The 21,168-nt window shown below is 41.1% G+C and overlaps 2 protein-coding genes across 2 annotated transcripts in view; one reads left to right on the top strand and one right to left on the bottom strand.

Annotated features, from left to right (window-relative positions):
- zdhhc16a (zinc finger DHHC-type palmitoyltransferase 16a) lies at positions 1–15,551 on the bottom strand. Its single transcript, XM_042322374.1, has 11 exons — positions 15,386–15,551; positions 5,211–5,469; positions 2,870–3,065; positions 2,630–2,717; positions 2,370–2,398; positions 2,088–2,221; positions 1,793–1,885; positions 1,461–1,546; positions 896–1,019; positions 749–819; positions 1–592 (listed from the first exon to the last, which is right to left on the bottom strand). Exons 2-11 carry the CDS (start codon positions 5,460–5,462, stop codon positions 490–492), a joined length of 1,176 nt encoding a protein of 391 aa, XP_042178308.1. The 5' UTR covers positions 5,463–5,469; positions 15,386–15,551; the 3' UTR covers positions 1–489.
- mettl18 (methyltransferase like 18) overlaps positions 15,535–21,168 on the top strand; it is a 12,936-nt gene continuing 7,302 nt past the window's right edge. The window contains exon 1 of the mRNA XM_024423584.2: positions 15,535–15,766. Coding sequence (XP_024279352.1) covers positions 15,665–15,766 — 102 coding nt within the window. The 5' untranslated portion in view covers positions 15,535–15,664. The remainder of the gene's footprint in view (positions 15,767–21,168) is intronic.

Raw genomic sequence — 21,168 nt, forward strand, 5'->3', positions numbered from 1 at the left:
GTCCTAACCGACTTGCCAAAACTATAGTTTGTTAACAAGAAACTTGTGGAGTGGTTGAAAAACAAGTTTAAGTGAGTCCAGTCTAAGTGTATGTAAACTTCCGACTTCAACTGTATATATGCATTAATTTCTATAAAATATTGGCTTTCATTTGACACCCAATTTGACATGCTCCTATGAACTTCACATGTTGGTGCTCATGGGTCCTTTTCCCTGGAAATAACCAGGTATGTTTCACTTGGGCGCTGCAAACATTCCCCATCTCTTCCCTGCTGGCCATCCCTGTAGTTCTCTGAGTATTCACTCCAGCTCAGAACTCCACTTCTCATCTATATAACCTGGTCATCGGTCTTCAGCACCTGTAGGGAACAGGGGTGACAGGGAGATGTAGTTCTCTCTGTAGACAGAGTCTGTGTGGTCAGGGGTCAGACAGCCATCAGGTATTTCTTCATTGGGTAGATGTCTCAAGTCAGTTATTTTCTATTTGGCTCAGACAGGAATCATGTCTTTTCTGATTGGACAGATGTCCCAGGTCAGGCCGTTCCCATAGGGGGCATGTCCAGAGGGCAGGAGGACTCGCGTCAGCCAATGACTGGAGAGAGAAGAGAGGCAGAGGTTACCTCAATGAAATAATAATATTTATTAATAGTGTTTTATTTATGACCACAACAGTCACATAATGTGGGTGTTAAATATCTGCACAAAGCAACAGATCTTCACACTGCTTGGTGACAAGCATGTAACTAACCTTCTCTTCTCCACACCAAAGAAGACTTTCCAATTGTTTAGTCTGCCATAGTTAAAGGGGTTCTTGTACGCCTGGGAGAAAGAGGAGAATACAGTTTAAATAGCTTGTGTCCGCCAACTTTAAGACAAGTGGCGTGTGTGTGCTCACCTTGCCATGTTTGGCCATGCGTTCGGCCTCCTTGTTGTTGATGTGTCTCTCTATGCTGGTCTCTCCTCGGGATATCAGCACTGCGTGCCAGATAGTCAGCCCCCCCAGAGCTACGGCCACCGTGCTAAAATGACCAATCACAGTTTTTTGGGGGAAAACAACCAATGACAACACACACGGTACGGTGAGGCTGAAGTTCTATCATTACGGGAAAATGTACTTTGGTTGCAAAAATTATTATTTTCACCTAATTTCAGTTAATGTGGCAAAACAAGCAGGTATTGTGTAAAGAATAATTGTACCATCTAAACCACTGAAATATATTTTATAACAAAAAATATTGTATTTTCAGCTGTTTGAAACTGGTGTACAAAACCGAAAGTAAAAGACAAAAACAATACGGGAAGAATGGGAAGTACAGAAATAATTCACAAAGAACATTTCTACTGCTTCTTAGACTTCCTTTCAATGACAATTACAGATCTATAACTAACATTTCTATGTGAACATGGTCAGGTCACCCAAAAAGTTACATATTACAGTAATATTGTGAAGTAGATCTCACCTAGTTAATACCCACATGTAGATGATACTCTTGTGGAACATCTTGTCTCTGAACGTGTAGGGAGGAGGAGGGGTCTGGTAGGTGCTCTGATTGACAACAACATACAGAGGTCATACAAACGCCTAAACAGTAAAACATATCCTAATCGGGACCAGAGGTTGTGCTTAAGTAACCGGTTTCATGAGTATGCAAGTATAATATAAGATCAAAGATCGTATGAACAATATATCACCCTTTAAATCTAAGTCATCCATTGACCTACCACCACTAAGAACAAGAAAGTAACTACGAGAAGCAGAATGACGTGGAAGGGGCAGTGTGTGTGTGTGTACGCATACTACCTGCCCAGGAGGTAAGATTCCTATGAGTTGCCCCATCCCTGTCACCGGGACACCTGATTTATCCAAGTCCATGTGTTTGAAGCGCTATGGGGACAATGCAAAAACACACACCAAGACAACCAAGAGTTAGAGATAAACAGAAACACTTCAAGAGTTAAAACTGAACACAGAGACTGTTAAAGTAGACCATGACCCTCTCAACAATAGAAGCCCCCAATGGAGGAGATAGCAGACCAGCAGGCTCAGGTCTCTCTCAAAGAGTTTGCAAGCGTGTGTATGCGTGTACCTCTATAGCACTATAAGCATCTAGGAAGAGGTTCCGGCCACTGATGCTGCAGTAGACACAGCCCAGGGTCATGGAGAGACAGAAGCAGAAGAAGTAGCGCTGGTTAAAATGGCCAACACAGTTATTCAGCCACGCTGGAGGGAACGGGAGTTAAGGAGGAAACCAAAAACACTAACACCCATCCTCATAACACCCATCCACACCATAAATGGTGTCACCCATCCCTGATAATTTGACATTACCAATCATAATCTCCACTCTCCAACTCCATTTAAAGGATACGACAATGATGATCCATTTTCAGAATGCACCTGTGAAGTAGAAGATGTCATGTTAACGTTGGCCTACAACGCTACCATACTACCCTGCTACCATACTGTAGCAGGATTATGATTTATCGAGTAGGTAGATAGGTAGGTAGTAATTCCTGTACCACTGGCCCAGGGTCAGCTATTTCATCCCCCTAGTGGTTATGGTTAGGATATGCGATAGGGTCATCTGATCTTGGATCTGTGGTTAGGGGCAACCTGAGTTTGTCTTACGTGTTGCAGATTCCACAGTGGTGAGTCCTGGCTGGTTTGGGGATGATACACTTCTTACACACGGACACAAACGGAATGTCATTCTTTACCTGGAATAAACACAACACAGATATTTATTCCACCCCTGTGTGTGTGTGTGTGTGTGTGTGTGTGTGTGTGTGTGTGTGTGTGTGTGTGTGTGTGTGTGTGTGTGTGTGTGTGTGTGTGCATGTGTGTGTGTGTGTGTGTGTGTGTGTGTGTACCGTAGGGGGTATCCTGGGGCGGTCTTGGTGGCTTTATAGTAGTGGAAGACAATCATGATGAGGTTCCAGTGTCCATAACCAATGTGCCAGACTATCCAAGGTGGAGAGTAGGTGTTGAGAATCAGGGGCAGCAGACCCACGTAGGCTATCAGCAGGATAGAACTGGTCAGTATCACCACCAGACAGACAAACACCTGGAGAGATGGAGAGAGTGATAGAGTAATTAAAGACATGATCCAGAACTTTGGCGACTACTTAGTTTTTTTTTTAAAAACCTCCCGCTTTGGGTTGGATGTGTCAATGTGTAGTTCAAACATGCATAATCTATGAGCAGAATTAGTCTTAATTAGCCACAAAATAGTGGTTTGAAAAGCGACTTCTGAAAGCTGTGCTGTGCCATTTTCCCTACATTTGTCCCGAGATGGGCCCACCCCCTAGCAATTTGATTTCTACCGAAGAGCTTCAGCCCATCGCCATATAAGTGACAGCTAGCAAGAGGTACAGTGCCTTGCGAAAGTATTCGGCCACCTTGAACTTTGCGACCTTTTGCCACATTTCAGGCTTCAAACATAAAGATATAAAACTGTATTTTTTTGTGAAGAATCAACAACAAGTGGGACACAATCATGAAGTGGAACAACATTTATTGGATATTTCAAACTTTTTTAACAAATCAAAAACTGAGAAATTGGGCGTGCAAAATTATTCAGCCCCCTTAAGTTAATACTTTGTAGCGCCACCTTTTGCTGCGATTACAGCTGTAAGTCGCTTGGTGTATGTCTATCAGTTTTGCACATCGAGAGACTGAAATTTTTTCCCATTCCTCCTTGCAAAACAGCTCGAGCTCAGTGAGGTTGGATGGAGAGCATTTGTGAACAGCAGTTTTCAGTTCTTTCCACAGATTCTCGATTGGATTCAGGTCTGGACTTTGACTTGGCCATTCTAATACCTGGATATGTTTATTTTTGAACCATTCCATTGTAGATTTTGCTTTATGTTTTGGATCATTGTCTTGTTGGAAGACAAATCTCTGTCCCAGTCTCAGGTCTTTTGCAGACTCCATCAGGTTTTCTTCCAGAATGGTCCTGTATTTGGCTCCATCCATCTTCCCATCAATTTTAACCATCTTCCCTGTCCCTGCTGAAGAAAAGCAGGCCCAAACCATGATGCTGCCACCACCATGTTTGACAGTGGGGATGGTGTGTTCAGGGTGATGAGCTGTGTTGCTTTTACGCCAAACATAACCTTTGCATTGTTGCCAAAAAGTTCAATTTTGGTTTCATCTGACCAGAGCACCTTCTTCCACATGTTTGGTGTGTCTCCCAGGTGGCTTGTGGCAAACTTTAAACAACACTTTTTATGGATATCTTTAAGAAATGGCTTTCTTCTTGCCACTCTTCCATAAAGGCCAGATTTGTGCAATATACGACTGATTGTTGTCCTATGGACAGAGTCTCCCACCTCAGCTGTAGATCTCTGCAGTTCATCCAGAGTGATCATGGGCCTCTTGGCTGCATCTCTGATCAGTCTTCTCCTTGTATGAGCTGAAAGTTTAGAGGGACGGCCAGGTCTTGGTAGATTTGCAGTGGTCTGATACTCCTTCCATATCAATATTATCGCTTGCACAGTGCTGATTGGGATGTTTAAAGCTTGGGAAATCTTTTTGTATCCAAATCCGGCTTTAAACTTCTTCACAACAGTATCTCGGACCTGCCTGCTGTGTTCCTTGTTCTTCATGATGCTCTCTCCGCTTTTAACGGACCTCTGAGACTATCACAGTGCAGGTGCATTTATACGGAGACTTGATTACACACAGGTGGATTGTATTTATCATCATTAGTCATTTAGGTCAACATTGGATCATTCAGAGATCCTCACTGAACTTCTGGAGAGAGTTTGCTGCACTGAAAGTAAAGGGGCTGAATAATTTTGCACACCCAATTTTTCAGTTTTTGATTTGTTAAAAAAGTTTGAAATATCCAATAAATGTCGTTCCACTTCATGAGTGTGTCCCACTTGTTGTTGATTCTTCACAAAAAAATACAGTTTTATATCTTTATGTTTGAAGCCTGATATGTGGCAAAAGGTCGCAAAGTTCAAGGGGGCCGAATACTTTCGCAAGGCACTGTATATCATGCACCCACCGCAGAGCAAGAGAACAATGACGTGGTGCACATAATGTGATGTAGTACGTAATTGTCGGGAACCACTTGTCTCGAGCGCTACTTTCAGAACTACTGGCTAAAAAGTATACAAAAAAGGTACCAGAGAATCAATTGAAGAGATGGAGAAATTGTTTCATGAGCAAGAACATCTGTGCAACTATCACACATACTTACCGCCCCGAACCAGCGGGTAAGTAGGTCCACCATCCAGAAGATGGGTTCCATCAGTGAGTCCATGACGACATCAGAGTTGGTGAGGGAGTTGTAATAGAGGGAGTTAACCATCAGTTTTAGGTAGGCCCATCTCTGTCTCACACACAGCGGTAGTCTACTGTTGTTGCCATTGCTGTAGCGCCACCGTCTGGCGCACATGCGCAACCGCACCCAGCGCAGCAGCACCAGCAGGAAGGTGGGGCACGGCCGCATTCTGCTCCTGAAACACACACACACAGGGATGAATGTACACACACACAGCTACAAAGACCACATGGGTGTAAGGAATGGAAATGGTTCTGGGTTCAGGCCTACTCCTTCTCTTGTCATCTGCCGGACGTAGCAATTATGACTTTGATTATGATTAGGACGTAGCAACAATTCTGACATTCCTTTGGCTCCCTGGGAATAACGGCATATGTTGGAACAGCCGGCTGGCCCTTCTGCCTACCCGTAATTCCAATTTAGGAGTAGATTAAACCAACCCCCCACCCCATGACATCACATTTAATCTCTGCCATTGGATGGGAAGTTACATTCCAGCCATTTGGAAATAAAATAAAAAACTGTGGCAGTAGTGTTGTTTCATACTTTCACATCCTTCTCAGATGGGGGTTGACTACAACGTGCAGAAGAATCAATGATGAAATCTCGATTAAAACAGTCCAAATGAATTTATTTTATTTAACTAGGAAAGTCAGTTAAGAACAAATTCTTATTTACAATGACGACCTAGGAACAGTTGGTTAACTGCAATGTTCAGTGGCAGAATGACAGATCTTTACCATGTCAGCTCGGGGATTCGATCAAGCAACCTTTTGGTTACTGGCCCAAAGCTCTAACCACTAGGCTATCTGGCGCCCGAAAAGGGGACTCCGTAAAGGAATAATGTGGAAACAGGTCAAATGTACATTTATAAATCACTTGACCCTCCGCTCAATGCACTTGTGGAGATCGGAGATAGTTTGATAGGTCAAAGCAATATGGTGAAACTTCCACCTAGCCTATCAGAGGCCAAATTGGAACTATTACCAATCCGTGTACGACAGTGTGTCCCCGCCAATATCGAGGAAATCCGCATAGCCATTGAAGAAGATTGGGACAACATTCCACAGGCCATAATCAACAGCCTGATCAACTTTATGCGAAGATGTGTTGCGCTACATGAGAGGCAAATGGTGGTCACACAAGATACTGACTGGTTTTCTGATCCATGCCACTACTTTCTTTTTACGGTATCTGTGACCAGATGCATATCTGTATTCCCAGTCAGAGCAGGGCGGCCCTATAAACTCATTGCGCAAGTTGCGTTGGGCCCGCAAATTACGCAAGAGCCTCACCTCCCCTCGTGTCAATGTTTACAACTTCGATGAGAGGATGAAGCGGAACTATCCTTCTGATCACAAAAAAAGAAGAAAAAAACAACATGAGTGTGAATTGCGGGAACAGCGATCAGCTAAACTTGTGTTCTCTCCAAGTTTGATGTCAGCAAATAACAGTAACGTTAAGTTGATGTGCATCGCTCTCTATTCTGTCTGTCTTGCTAACCTAGCTGGGCAGTGCATCTCTTGGTCCGTCTGTCTTGCTTGCTTTCCAGCCACTTCCAGGTTTGTGTTCTGTGACTTTGTGCCTGACCAAAGTGAGAGTGAAATACAACTATTTATTACGTTTGATAAGCGCCAACGGTGTAAACTGCAGCTCGGAAAAGATAACCGCGTCACGTGTGAACATGCGTTCATGAAATGGAACTCATGCTTTCCAGCAGCAACCTCTGTGGGTACCAGTCCAGACAATATATGGGCGTGATGGCACTCATAGGTGTACAGCATTTTAAAACAAGGCAATGATTATTGAGTCTCTCAGTCAAGGTTTAGTTTAAACTCTGGGCCTACTGATGGAAAGCAATGGATTGACATTGACTATTGATTTATATATTGAATTAAAAAAATGTTGATTAGCTAGGAATACTGGGCAATATGGATGCACATCTCTCAGTAAATAATAACCATCAAGTATTCAGCCAAGCCATAGTATAAACAGTATTTATATTTTAAAGTGTATAAAAGACATCTGGGGGAGCCCAGTTAGAATGGGCCTGATACAGCTGATAAAATGTATAATAGTATTGTTATCTATAATTTACAGGTGCTATGCTTACGTGTGTCAGTAGAGGAGGTGCTGGATCATCAGCCAGTGCAAGCACAGACTCAGGTAATCCACATCCAGCTTCAGCCAGTACTAACACAGACCCAGTACAGTCGGCTTCAGCAAATACTAACACAGACCTAGTAATGTCAGCTTCAGCAAGTACAGTACTAACACAGACCCAGTACAGCTGGCTTCAGCAAATACAAACACAGACCCAATACAGCAGTCTTCAGCAAGAACTAACACAGACCCAGGTGAAGTACAAGCAACCTCATCCAGTACTAGCGCAACCAGAGGTGTACAGCCAGCATCAGATACAAGCAGCTCAGACCATTATAGAACAGTTTCTGCTTCATCAAATGACCCAGCAGATTGGCCCCCAGTCTTAACAGACTTTATGAGGACCGAGTTAATGGACCGCTGCGCACTCAAACCAGGACTGGATTTTTCTTACCCTAAAGACAAGTATAGAAGAGGTTTCCATTCAGGCTTATTACAGAAACAGCTGTCAAATAGGGAAAAGATTACCAGAAGCTGGCTTTCATACTCAAAAACAACTGTGTATTGTTTTTGCTGCAAGCTCTTTTCTACAAAACATTACAAAATAAAAGGCGTGAATGACTGTCAAATATCAACACCATTCTGAAACACAATGAGGGTAGTCCTGAACACACAAACAATATGATTAAGTGGAGAGAACTTGATCTGTGCCTAAGTCGGGACAGACTCTTGACCAGATACAAATGACAATTTTGGAGGCTTAAAGAAAATGAGAAAAAAAATCCAGAAAAATCACATTGTAGGATTTTTAATGAATTTATTTGCAAATTATGGTGGAAAATAAATATTTGGTCAATAACAAAAGTTTATCTCAATACTTTGTTATATACCCTTTGTTGGCAATGACAGAGGTCAAACGTTTTCTGTAAGTCTTTACAAGGTTTTCACACACTGTTGCTGGTATTTTGGCCCATTCCTCCATGCAGATCTCCTCTAGAGCAGTGATGTTTTGGGGCTGTTGCTGGGCAACACAGACTTTCAACTCCCTCCAAATATTTTCTATGGGGTTGAGATCTGGAGACTGGCTAGGCCACTCCAGGACCTTGAAATGCTTCTTACGAAGCCACTCCTTTGTTGCCCAGGCGGTGTGTTTGGGATCATTGTCATGCTGAAAGACCCAGCCACATTTCATCTTCATTCACTAGGTCCCCCTGTGTGGTTCTGGGATTTTTGCTCACCGTTCTTGTGATCATTTTGACCCCACCGGGGTGAGATCTTGCATGGAGCCCCAGATCAAGGGAGATTATCAGTGGTCTTGTATGTCTTCCATTTCCTAATAATTGCTCCCACAGTTGATTTCTTCAAACCAAGCTGCTTACCTATTGCAGATTCAGTCTTCCCAGCCTGGTGCAGGTCTACAATTTTGTTTCTGGTGTCCTTTGACAGCTCTTTGGTCTTGGCCATAGTGGAGTTTGTAGTGTGACTGTTTGAGGTTGTGGACAGGTGTCTTTTATACTGATAACAAGTTCAAACAGGTGCCATTAATACAGGTAACGAGTGGAGGACAAAGGAGCCTCTTAAAGAAGAAGTTACAGGTCTGTGAGAGCCAGAAATCTTGCTTGTTTGTAGGTGACCAAATCCTTATTTTCCACCATAATTTGCAAATATATTCATTAAAAATCCTACAATGTGATTTTCTGGATTTTCTTTTCTCATTTTGTCTGTCATAGTTGAAGTGTACCTATGATGAAATGACAGGCCTCTCATCTTTTTAAACGGGAGAACTTGCACAATTGGTGGCTGACTAAATACGTTTTTGCCCCACTGTATTTTGGATATAAAAATAATCTTTATGGAACAAAAGGAACATTTATTGTGTAACTGGGAGTTTCGTGAGTGAAAACATCCGAAGATCAAAGGTAAGCGATTAATTTGATTGCTTTTCTGATTTTCATGACCAAGCTACTTAATGCTAACTGTACATAATGTTTTGTTGGGCGATCGATAAACTTACACAAACGCTTGGATTGCTTTTGCTGTAAAACATATTTTCAAAATCTGAGATGACAGGTGGATTAACAAAAGGCTAAACTATGTTTTACAATATTGCACTTGTGATTTCATGAATAGAAATATTTTTAGTAATATTATGTCAATGTGGCACTATGCTATTCAGTGGTTGTTGATGACAATTATCCCGCTAAAGATGGGTAGTGTCAAGAAGTTAATGTTGACTGCTAACATGAATTTCTTTTAACTAGGGAAATTGTGTCACTTCTCTTGCGTTCTACGCAAGCAGAGTCAGGGTATAAGCAGCATTTTGGGCCGCCTGGCTCGTTGCGAACTGTGTGAAGACCATTTCTTCCTAACAAAGACCGTAATTCATTTGCCAGAATTGTACATAATTATGACATAACATTGAAGGTTGTGCAATATAACAGCAATATTTAGACTTAGTGATGCCACTCGTTCGATAAAATACAGAACGGTTCCTTATTTCACTGAAAAAATAAACATTTTGTTTTCGAAATGATAGGTCATTAATATGGTCAAATCCAGAAACTAAGGCTTGTAATTTCTTTGTGTTATTATATTATAATTAAGTCTATGATTTGAAAGAGCAGTCTGACTGAGTGGTGGTAGGCAGCAGCAGGCTCGTAAGCATTAATTCAAACAGCACTTTCCTGCATTTGCCAGCAGCTCTTCGCTATGCTTCAAGCATTGCGCTGTTTATGACTTCAAGCCTATCAACTCCCGAGATTAGGCTGGCAATACTAAAGTGCCTATTAGAACATCCAACAGTCAAAGGTATATGAAATACAAATGGTACAGAGAGAAATAGTCCTATTATAACTACAACCTAAAAATTCTTACCTGGGAATATTGAAGACTCGTGTTAAAAGGAACCACCAGCTTTCATATGTTCTGAGCAAGGAACTTAAATGTTAGCTTTTTTACATGGCACATATTGCACTTTTACTTTCTTCTCCAACAGTGTTTTTGCATTTTTTAAACATGTTTCATTAATTTATTTAAGACTAAATTGATTTTATTAATGTATTATATTAAGATAATAAGTGTTCATTCAGTATTGTTGTAATTGTCATTATTACAAATATATATATATTTAAAATTGCCTGAATAATCGGTACCGGCTTTTTTTGGGGCCTCCAATAATCGGTATCGGCGTTGAAAAATCATAAATCGGTCAACCTCTACTACCAAGTGAGCTATTTTTCAGATGTTGCCCTACCGGAGCTACACAGTAATACCGTCACTGCTATTAGCTTCACAACATACTATGGAACGCCATTTGGGTCTTTGGGTGTCAGAGGATACAGTAGCCTTCTCAAAGCTGTACAAAAAAAGTCTGCAAACAACCGAACACCGGCCACAAATGATGTGTTTACAATACAGCATCGATAATAAAGAATCTAGCTAGCACCAATACAACTATCCTGAAAACAATGACCAGTAGAAACTGCAGTCAGTTTCATTATTCTTAGCAATGATTTAGGAATCCTTGTGAGCAAGTATTAGCTAAATTGCCTCTTGTTGTTCGCCTATTGAAATTGAATTTTAGTTCATGAAAATAAATAGCTAGCCAGCTACTTAACCCTGTTGCCCAAAGCTAATGTTATAAGCAGCCAGCCAACTTCATCTGGCTGGCTCGACAGGACCGGGTTATGTTTTGTGAAGCTAGCCACAATGAGGGTTAGGCACAATAGTGGAATTTGCAGTTTGCCTTCAAAATAAAAGTGTCATTGACAGTGACGCAAATAAATACAAATAGTAGAATTATGCCATACTTTTATTTTGAAGGCTAAACACAAAGTCCACTATTGTGACTCAGCTTTATTGTGGCTAGCTTCACATAGATGGTCCAAACACCATTAATCAAATAAGAACTGTCTTATAAATTAGGGTTATTTTAGATGACACCTAGAAGAACATTGTTTTCATCCATGAGCTAGCTAGCTTTATTTTTAATGACCAGCATTGTAGGTGCGCGGGACAACATTACCAGCATCACAGCATACGTATGGATTCATCTTTGTGACATATGAAATACGAGTGATAGTGTAATCAATGTGTAATAACTACGTAAAGAATAAATTAATGCGTTACATTATTATGTGACGTGCAGACATATTCAGGTCTTGATTGGTCAAATAGTATATTTTTTGACAAGCAAAGACCCAAACGGCATTCCATAGAAATCCTGGTTGAGAATGAAACGACAAAACAAATGAACAACAAAACAGCACAGCAAAGTAATTGAAAGAAATAGGTTTTGATTATGTTTTACTGGTAATAGGGACATACATAAATGCCAACAAATTAACTTTTTGGTCAGTGTGGTGTGTGTGTGTGACCTTTATTTAACATGGCAAGTCAGTTCTTATTTACAATTATTATAGGTTGACCGATTTGGGTTTTTCAACGCCGATACCTATTATTGGAGGACCAAAAAAAGCCGATAGGGATTAACTTGTTCTCAACTGGCTTACCTGGATGAATAAAGGTGAGAGAAAAAAAAGAATAGAAATACTGTATGTGGGAATGTCTATTGTCTGTCCTACATGTACTGTTGGTACATAGAATATTCCTCAACTGCATATATCATAAATTGCTATTGCAAATAGAAGTATTATGTTCAACAACTGACATTTTCAGATATTATTTTTACAAACACACTTTGGTGCTTACAATTCATTCTCTATTGTCATAGATTTGGTGGGCACTGTCATGACTTTTTTAAGCACGTACTGAAGAAACAGTCACTTAATATTTTTTTCTAAATGTCTACAAATGCTCTACATTTATTCACTCTGTGATAGGGTTGGATCCTATATCCTACTTTTATTATTGTCCTGTAATTGGTTCAGTGGTTATAATTTAGGCTGTGTGTGTAGAATGGGACATAAAGGAAATTACCTCTACTACTAGTTTATAGTGATAAGGAAAACAGCATACCAATTTGGCTTGTGTATCCATTTGCCTATAACTAATCAGAATTCCATTATATTTACATTTAAAAAAGTGAATACTTCAAAATGAGAAGATCCTGCCATGGAAAAGACGACTGGGTGGACGTAAAGTGGAATGGAGGGGAAATAACTCACACCATGCAGCAGGACACCTTCAGCTGCGGGGTCTTTGTAATGCAGGTTTGATAGCTATATTTTCAATAATTAATGGTTAGCTGTTATGTGGCAATTAGGTCAAAAACGAAATTTTATTTTTTGGTGTAGATGGCCAAGGAAGTTGCACAGAACTCCCAACATCCCCTCCCAAATTGATATGGAACCTTCAAAAACACATGGAGCAACTGCGAAAAGAAATGGCTGAGGATATACTAAAAATGTCTGGTATGTAATGACATTTAATTCAAAGTAAATGTAAATTCATCATTTTTATGTAGTTGTGTCAGACAGCCCTATGTTCAGTTCATGCCTATGATTTCAGAGTTCAACAAAGCCAACAACTACTTCATGTGTGCCACTGATAAAGAACCTGGATGTGGCCCAAAGACTGACTGGGTTAGTAACATTATTTAACATGTTTATAATCTTTTGACAACAGTGACGGCATGTAAGACAATTTATGATGTAACACAATGGATGGCTACTTCGTCATTCTACATTGATATTTGATGTTAAATAATAAATGTTATGCTTTGTTTTGTTTTAGATTGAATGTTTTGCATGCCAACGGTGGCTCCATGTGCCGTAACTAGGGATGAAGACAAAATAGTTAAACAGAGTAGAGAACACAAACTTGAAGTGCAGTCTTTGTTGTTGAAAATGTATGCTATACCCCATCTACACTGAAGAGGCTCTGAAATGTACATCAACCAGGGATAAAGAGAAAGTTAACACTGAAATGTTCTCATCTTTATGTAATCTTTATGTAATACATGTATCACTAGCCACTTTAAACTATGCCACTTTGTTTTACATACCCTACATTACTCATCTCATATGTATATACTGTACTCGATACCATCTACTGCACCTTGCCTATGCCGTTCTGTACCATCACTCATTCATATCTTTATGTAATATTCTTTATCCCTTTACACTTGTGTGTATAAGGTAGTAGTTTTGGAATTGTTAGGTTAGATTACTTGTTGGTTATTACTGCATTGTCAGAACTAGAAGCACAAGCATTTTGCTACACTCGCATTAACATCTGCTAACCATGTGTATGTGACAAATACATTTGATTTGAAGTGTCTGACATGTTGGAAAAGATAAAAGGTCTACAATTTCTGTTTCATTTGTCAATATTACATTTTTATTCATTGATTTACTAGCCACCATTACTGTGGTTACATGTTCAGTATATGTATTGACCAGTAAACTCACTGCAGCCTACCTCACCATCTCACTCTCCATCCCTGCTTTGGACAATTAATAGCATGACTCTCATACTTTGCCCTTTTCCTTTATGGTTGATATTAACGACGAAAGGAGATATTATCTGTCTCTCTCCTATTGTGTACGTCTGTTAAATATTGTGGCGGGGAAAAAACACACAAAAAAACGGGGAAAATAAGTACTTAGAACTACCAATAATTATAGATAAATGTTAAAGTAAAGGGTAAACACAACACTGGACTGAACCCCCTAATTGTCAAACTAATATTAATGTACAACAATATAGAAGAGACATAACTAGAGGTTAAGCAATATGGGTGTATATCCACTGCACACTTCTTAGGTGTGTAATTGACATGAAGTTTAAAACTACGAAAAATGTACATTAAACCACAGATTTTACAGTACAAAAACACAAGTGTGCAATATATAAGGGTACATTCTGCACCATGTTTGGAGTCAGTAGGTCACATGACCAAGGAGCTATTGAAATCCTACTTTTTTTTTTTAATTCATGGAAAATCTTGAAATGAAAATGGACTAACTAGCGGGTGTGCAATGTCGAGGCCCACTGAGTGGACATTCTGAACCTTGTTTGAAGTCTCTAGGTCACATGACCAAGGACCTTTTGAAATTTTACATTTGGAAAAATTCATTTAAAAACATGTGAGATGGAAAATGGACAAACTAAAGGGTGTGCAATATAGAAGGGTAGTCAGTGGGCATTCTGAACCTTGTTTGAGTCCAGTAAGACATACGACCAATGAGCTATAGAAATTCAAAAATGTAAAAAAATAATTTAAAATAGTGCAAGATGTAAATCGACAACAAATAAGTGTGTAATGCGTGTCTATGCCATCGGGTTAGCTAGAACCAGCTTTGAAAGTTTTAGGAGTAATGGTTAAATAGCTATCGGAATTTGAATATTTTGATTTGTCACTATATTGACGGTCCTTAACTGCTGTTGGTGGACGTAAGGAAAACTACAGGCGAATACCCAACCTGAAACTGTCTTTACCTCGGTCTGACACTGTCACAGAAATAATAAAGCTTTTTCGTGATACAATTTGATTTCAATTGAACATTGTATTTGTATCGTGCACCGAATACAACACGTGTAGTAGACCTTAGCTGAAATGCTTACTTACGAGCCCTTAATTAACCAACAATGCAGTTAAAGAAATATAGTTAAGAAAATATTTATTAAACAAACTAAAGTGATATAACACAATAAAATGACAGAACAACGAGCCATTTAACTTGGGGGTACAGGGTAGTCGAGACAATTTAAAATGTGACTATGCATAGATAAAACAGCGAGTGGCAGCAGTGTAAAAACAAAAGGATGGGGGTTCAATGTGACGGCACGACGGAACGATGGCTATTTATAAAATATAGCTAAACAATAATATGCAGACATTCATATCAATTTAAACGCTGACATCTTCCTCACCGCCCTGTCTGCCAAAAATAATCTATTGAAATGATAAACCCAGTGGCACAGATCAGCGGTGTCGTGAGCTAACCAGTAACAAGCTTCGAGAGTAGCGTTGTATGCTGCTTGCTAGCTACCATTGCACAAATACATTGAATGTATTTACTCACTTTCTTAGGATCGCACGCCACCCGCGAGAAAGGTGTTATCTCTGGCCATTATACCGAAGTAGATTTAAATTATTAGGAGGCGAATACTTGAAAGATAGATACTCTGGCGCGGGCTTCGTTTTTAGCCCAAACGTTACACCTCTACTGCGCAGACTCAGTGCTGCAAGGTGTTCTGGGTATTTAGGTAACTCCTTTTCCTTCTAGTCCGCGTGTAGGTTGCAGAATTTATTCACTGCCTTTTATAGCTATACTAGTTAAATACACTGCTTCGTCAGAACTATGTCTTTCAGTTTCAACTTCGACGTGCAGTTGACGATAAAGGGGCAACAAGGTGAAGAAAGTCAATCACAAACTGGAAAGCAGGATTATGCAGTCAAACCTGTGAGTAACAGAGCTAGCTAGCTCGAGCCACTACAACATTAGTTATGAGGTCCCAAAGAATTCCCCATGCTTTTTGGGCTGTTACCTAAGAGCAGAATTCCTGCTACGTTAATTAAGTGGAACTGAATATAATTTATTTACGAAGTCGAGGTAACCCTGGCTTTATATTCTTGTTTAAAAGGGATTGTGTGCAGCTGCCCCTGTATCTGCGTTAAGGGCCATCCACACCAAGTATGATAACTAACAACATGAACGCCCGAGGTAAAGACAGATTCAGGTTGGGTATTCGACAGATATTCGCCTGTAGTTTTCTTTACGTCCACAACGGCAGTTAGGGACTGACAACATAGTGACAAATCACAAATTTCAATAGCTCTTTAACCATTACCCCTAAAACTTTCAAAACTGGTTTTGACCGATGGCATAGACACACATTGCACACTTACATTTTTTTTTTTCATTAGCTCCTATGTCATGTGACCTGACTTCAAACAAGGTTCAGAATGTACACTCAGTGGGCCTACACATTGCACACCCTTTAGTTTGTCCATTTTCATCTCACACAACTTTACATGGTTTTTCAATGTTAATAATTTTAATAGCTCATTGGTCATGTGACCTCCCAAGGTTCATAATATCCACTAACTACCCCTCTAAATTGCACACCCTATTCATCTCACATGGTTGTAAATGAATTTTTGTAAACATTCTAATTTCAATAGCTATTTGGTTTAGAGGTCGACCGATTTAATTAGGGCCGATGTTATGAGAACTTTACAAATCGGAAATCTGTATTTTTGGGCCCCGATTTTACTTTTCACATCTTTTTTACGCCTTTAATTAATCTTTATTTAACTAGGCAAGTCAGTTAAAATATTCTTATTTTCAATGACTGCCTAGGAACAGTGGGTTAACTGCCTTGTTCAGGGGCAGAACAACAGATTTTCACCTTGTCAGCTCGGGGGATCCAATCTTGCAACCGTAACTAGTCCAACGCAATAACGACCTGCCTCCCTTTCGTTGCACTCCACAAGGAGTTACGCGAATGCAGTAAACCGAGGTAAGTTGCTAGCTAGCATTAAATTTAAATTATAAAAAACAATCAATCATAATCGCTAGTTAACTACACATGGTTGATGATATTACTAGATATTATCTAGCGTGTCCTGCGTTGCATATAATCTGACTGAGCATACAAGTATCTGACTGAGCGGTGGTAGGCAGAAGCAGGCGCGTAAACATCCATTCAAACAGCACTTTCGTGCGTTTTGCCAGCAGCTCTTCATTGTGCGTCAAGCATTGCGCTGTTTATGACTTCAAGCCTATCAACTCCCGAGATGAGGCTCGTGTAACCGAAGTGAAATAGCTAGCTAGTTAGCGCGCACTAATTGTCGTTGTGTTGCTGCTTCGAGCCCAGGGAGGAACGAGGAGAGTGACGGAAGCTATACTGTTACACTGGCAATACTAAAGTGCCTATAAGAACATCCAATAGTCAAAGGTTACTGAAATACAAATGGTATAGAGGGAAATAGTCCTATAATTCCTATAATAACTACAACCTAAAACTTCTTACCTGGGAATATTGAAGACTCATGTTAAAAGGAACCACCAGCTTTCATATGTTCTCATGTTCTGAGCAAGGAACTGAAACATTAGCTTTCTTACATAGCACATATTGCACTTTTACTTTCTTCTCCAACACTTTGTTTTTGCATTATTTAAACCAAATTGAACATGTTTCATTATTTACTTGAGGCTAAATATATTTTTATTGATGTATTATATTAAGTTAAAATAAGTGTTCATTCAGTATTGTTTTAATTGTCATTATTACAGATAAATAAATAAATAAATTGTCCGATTAATCGGTATCGGCTTTTTAATGGTCCTCCAATAATCGGTATCGGCGGTGAAAAATCATAATCGGTCGACCTCTAATTTGGTTATGTGACCTACTGGACTCAAACAAGGTTCGGAATGTCCACTGAATACCCTTCTATATTGCCACCCTTTAGTTTGTCCATTTTCATCTCATGCAATATTACACACATTTTTGATGTCTCTTATTTCAATAGCCCCTTGGTCATGTGACCTGACTTCAAACAAGGTTCAGAATGTACACTGTGGGCCTACACATTGCACACCCTTTTAGTTTGTCCATTTTCATCGCATACGCATTACATGAATTTTTCAAAATTAAAATGTTCAATAGCTCCTTGACCATGTGACCTACTGGACTCAATGAAGGTTCAGAATGTCCACTAACTACCCTTCTATATTGCATACCCTTAAGTTTGTCCATTTTCATCTTACGTTATTACATGAATTTTGTAAACTTTGAAATTTCAATAGCTCCTGTTAATGTGACCGACTGACTTTCAGAATGTCCACGGACTGGCGGAGATAGGCACCGCAAGGCATCCAGTACGGTAACGCGACCGATCCCTGTGAAGCTGACGGGAGCCCCGGGGAGAGTCCTCTTTTCTTTGTGAAGGGCAGGGTGCCCTGGAATGGGTTCGCCCTGAGAGAGGGGCCCAAAGCCCTGGAAAGCGTTGCAGCGTCCGGTGAGCGCTCCCTGGTCCTTGAAAATCTGGTGGAGAGGGTGTAATACTCGCGGCGTACCCATATCCGCAGTAGGTCTCCAAGGTGAACAGCCTCTGGCATGTTATAACAATGTAGGTAAGGTAAGATCCATAACTTCGGGATAAGGATTGGCTCTAAGGGCTGGGGCGGTCAGGCTGGGGTGCGAGGGCTGGGCTGAGCTCGGGCCAGTAGCTCCGTTTTCCTCCTCTCACCAACATTGGAAGTTTGTTGTGCGGCCCATCTCGCTGTCTCTCTTGCATTGACTTGCAAGGGGCTGCGTGTGGGGTTTCGTTGGGGTGGTGTCCATTGGCAGGCCGAAGGTCGACCGGTGGGGGTTTGGGTCCGGTGGTTGGCGACAGCAACTCTGGAACGCGTGCCCGGGCCACACATTGTAGGTGGGGAGGTCTCCTTTACGCTCGCTAGACTTGAGGCAGAGACCAAACCCATTGGCCCCGCAGTGATGGGCCATTGCATGGATCTGGCTCATGCCCTACGAAGTAGGGAGAGTTATCTCCAGCTTGTCTGGGGAGGGAGGCCTACACCTGATGTGGGTAGTACCATCCAAGCCCATTGATTTGCCAGCGGAACCATAAAACGGACGGCAGAAGCCTAGGTTCCCACTGGGCACAGATCACTGAATGTCAACTTGGTGAAATTCAAAGGAGTGTACACACCTGTCGCGCCCAATCCACCTTGGAGTGACTGTGACCCACTCATGTCAAAGTGAGGAATATTGATGAAGTGCGGGTAAAGGTGGTTCCTATGGCTCTGTCCCGGAGGGCTGACTGGGCAAGCAAATGATTGAAAGGGGATGATTATTTTCTGTTGCTTCATCCGACAATACCATAGCACCGCGGATCTTCGTTTGGCCCAGGATAGCCTGCCTCTTTTGGCAGGTGAGTAGAGCCGTTCGTAACGGGGTTGGGGTGCGGCCGGATGAGTTACTGCCCCTCTCCTGATGCGCACCGCATGTTTGTGGGGAACCTGGTGCTAAGTCACTTTTAGACGTTCTGATTCTGGGTCAGAGTTTCATACGTGGCAGAGCAGCTCACTCGCTGCGAGCTATTGAATGTCAGCCCTTGATTCAAGCTTTTGTTGGGGACGGAAGGCATCTTCCACCACCATCCTCCTGCTTTACTTATGGGTTACAGGTGCACGGAGAAGGGTCGGAGACCAGACATGGAGTGTGAGAGAGCCCAGGCAGGCGGGTAGAAGGCATAAGACATATTTACATTGGGCTCTGGAGGGGGCTAGGTGGTGGGTGCCCATCCTCTGGTGGGACAGTGCATCAGGTTGGGCCTCGCTGTGGAAGTCAAGGTTACCAGGTGCACGAGGAGGCCTCCCCCAAGGCGAGGGTCACTCAGGGGCGGCTGGAATCGGGCTGGGGGCAGCACTCAGGCTGTGGAGGTTGGGGACTTATTCTCTGAGCGGATAAAAGCGGGCGGGTTACCACGTGCCCAGAGCCTGTTAAGGGTTATCAGGTTCACGTGGATCCTGACAGCGGGGCTATAGACGTCTTAGAGTATAGCTTATTCCCTGGAATTACTAAAGCCAAGGGAGAGGGGTGTTGACCGAGTAGGTGTAGAGGTCTGTAGTTCCAGGGAGTTAGCTATACACTCAGGCCCAGGGAGAAGGCAGGCAGGGAGTGTAGGCCTAGAGGTCAACAGGTCAATGGGGGGGCCTGCCTGGAGGTCAGGAAGGCCCAAGTGAATGTGTGTGTAACACTGTCCTTCAAGGGGGCAGAGCAGGCAAATTAATGTAAAATTGCATGAGATTAAAATGGACAAACTAAAGGGTGTGCAATGTGTAGGCCCACAGATTGTACATTCTGAACCTTGTTTGATGTCAGTAGGTCACATGACCAAGGAGCTATTGAAATTGAAATGTAAAAAATAAAACAAAGCTTGTACTTTGTTTACGCTCCCTAACTAATTCATCTAGGAATACAAAATGCTGCTCACATGTTTATTAGCTTTGCAAAGCAAATTAAAGGCCAAATCGTGAAAATAAGACCTGTGCAATGTTGTGCAATTTTTCCAACATCATGACACTTATTTGGAGTTTGTGACTCAAGTGGTTTGAAAGTTGTTGTGTTTTGAAAGCGCAAATATCCAACCTGAAACTCTTTTTACCTCAGTCTATAAACGTTGGTGAGCATCCACACCAGTGGGTCGTTTATTGTTCTGCAGTATACCTGTAAATCAACTGATCAACGCATCCTACTGCATGCTGTTGGCCTATTAATAAGTAGCTGTTGATCACGTAGTTACAGGAAGTAGGGGTGCTATTTCCTGAATCACCCCCTGATAAATCAAAAAAATATCAACCATACTTTCATAATAGTTTTTGTCCTTGGTGTGGATAGCCCTTTAGAGATTTGTATATATATTTTTTTACTTAACCTTGTCGACGATGAGTATGACGGGTCTCATCGCTAACGCCCAGGAAACTCAGATTTAAACCAGACATGTCCGATATGGATTTTTTTGTGAGACTATTGAGATTTTTGGTGGTCAACATTTTTTATGTAACCTTTTATATGACTAGGCAAGTCCGTTAAGAACAAATTCTTATTTAAGATAACGGTCTACAAATATTCAACATCATTAAATTTGAAAATGTTGATGATATTTCCCAAACAAGGCCATGTATGCATTGATTTACATTTTAATTATTTAGTAGACACACTTATCCAGAGCGACTTACAAGAGCAATTAGGGTTATGTGCCTTGCTCAAGGACGCGTCACGATTTTTCATTAATGCATTATCAAATTTAATCTAAATAATAACATAATGGTAGTAATTGTATTTGAATGGT

Source organism: Oncorhynchus tshawytscha, linkage group LG01 (assembly GCF_018296145.1).
Source record: "Oncorhynchus tshawytscha isolate Ot180627B linkage group LG01, Otsh_v2.0, whole genome shotgun sequence".
NCBI classification, from domain to species: Eukaryota; Metazoa; Chordata; class Actinopteri; order Salmoniformes; family Salmonidae; genus Oncorhynchus; species Oncorhynchus tshawytscha.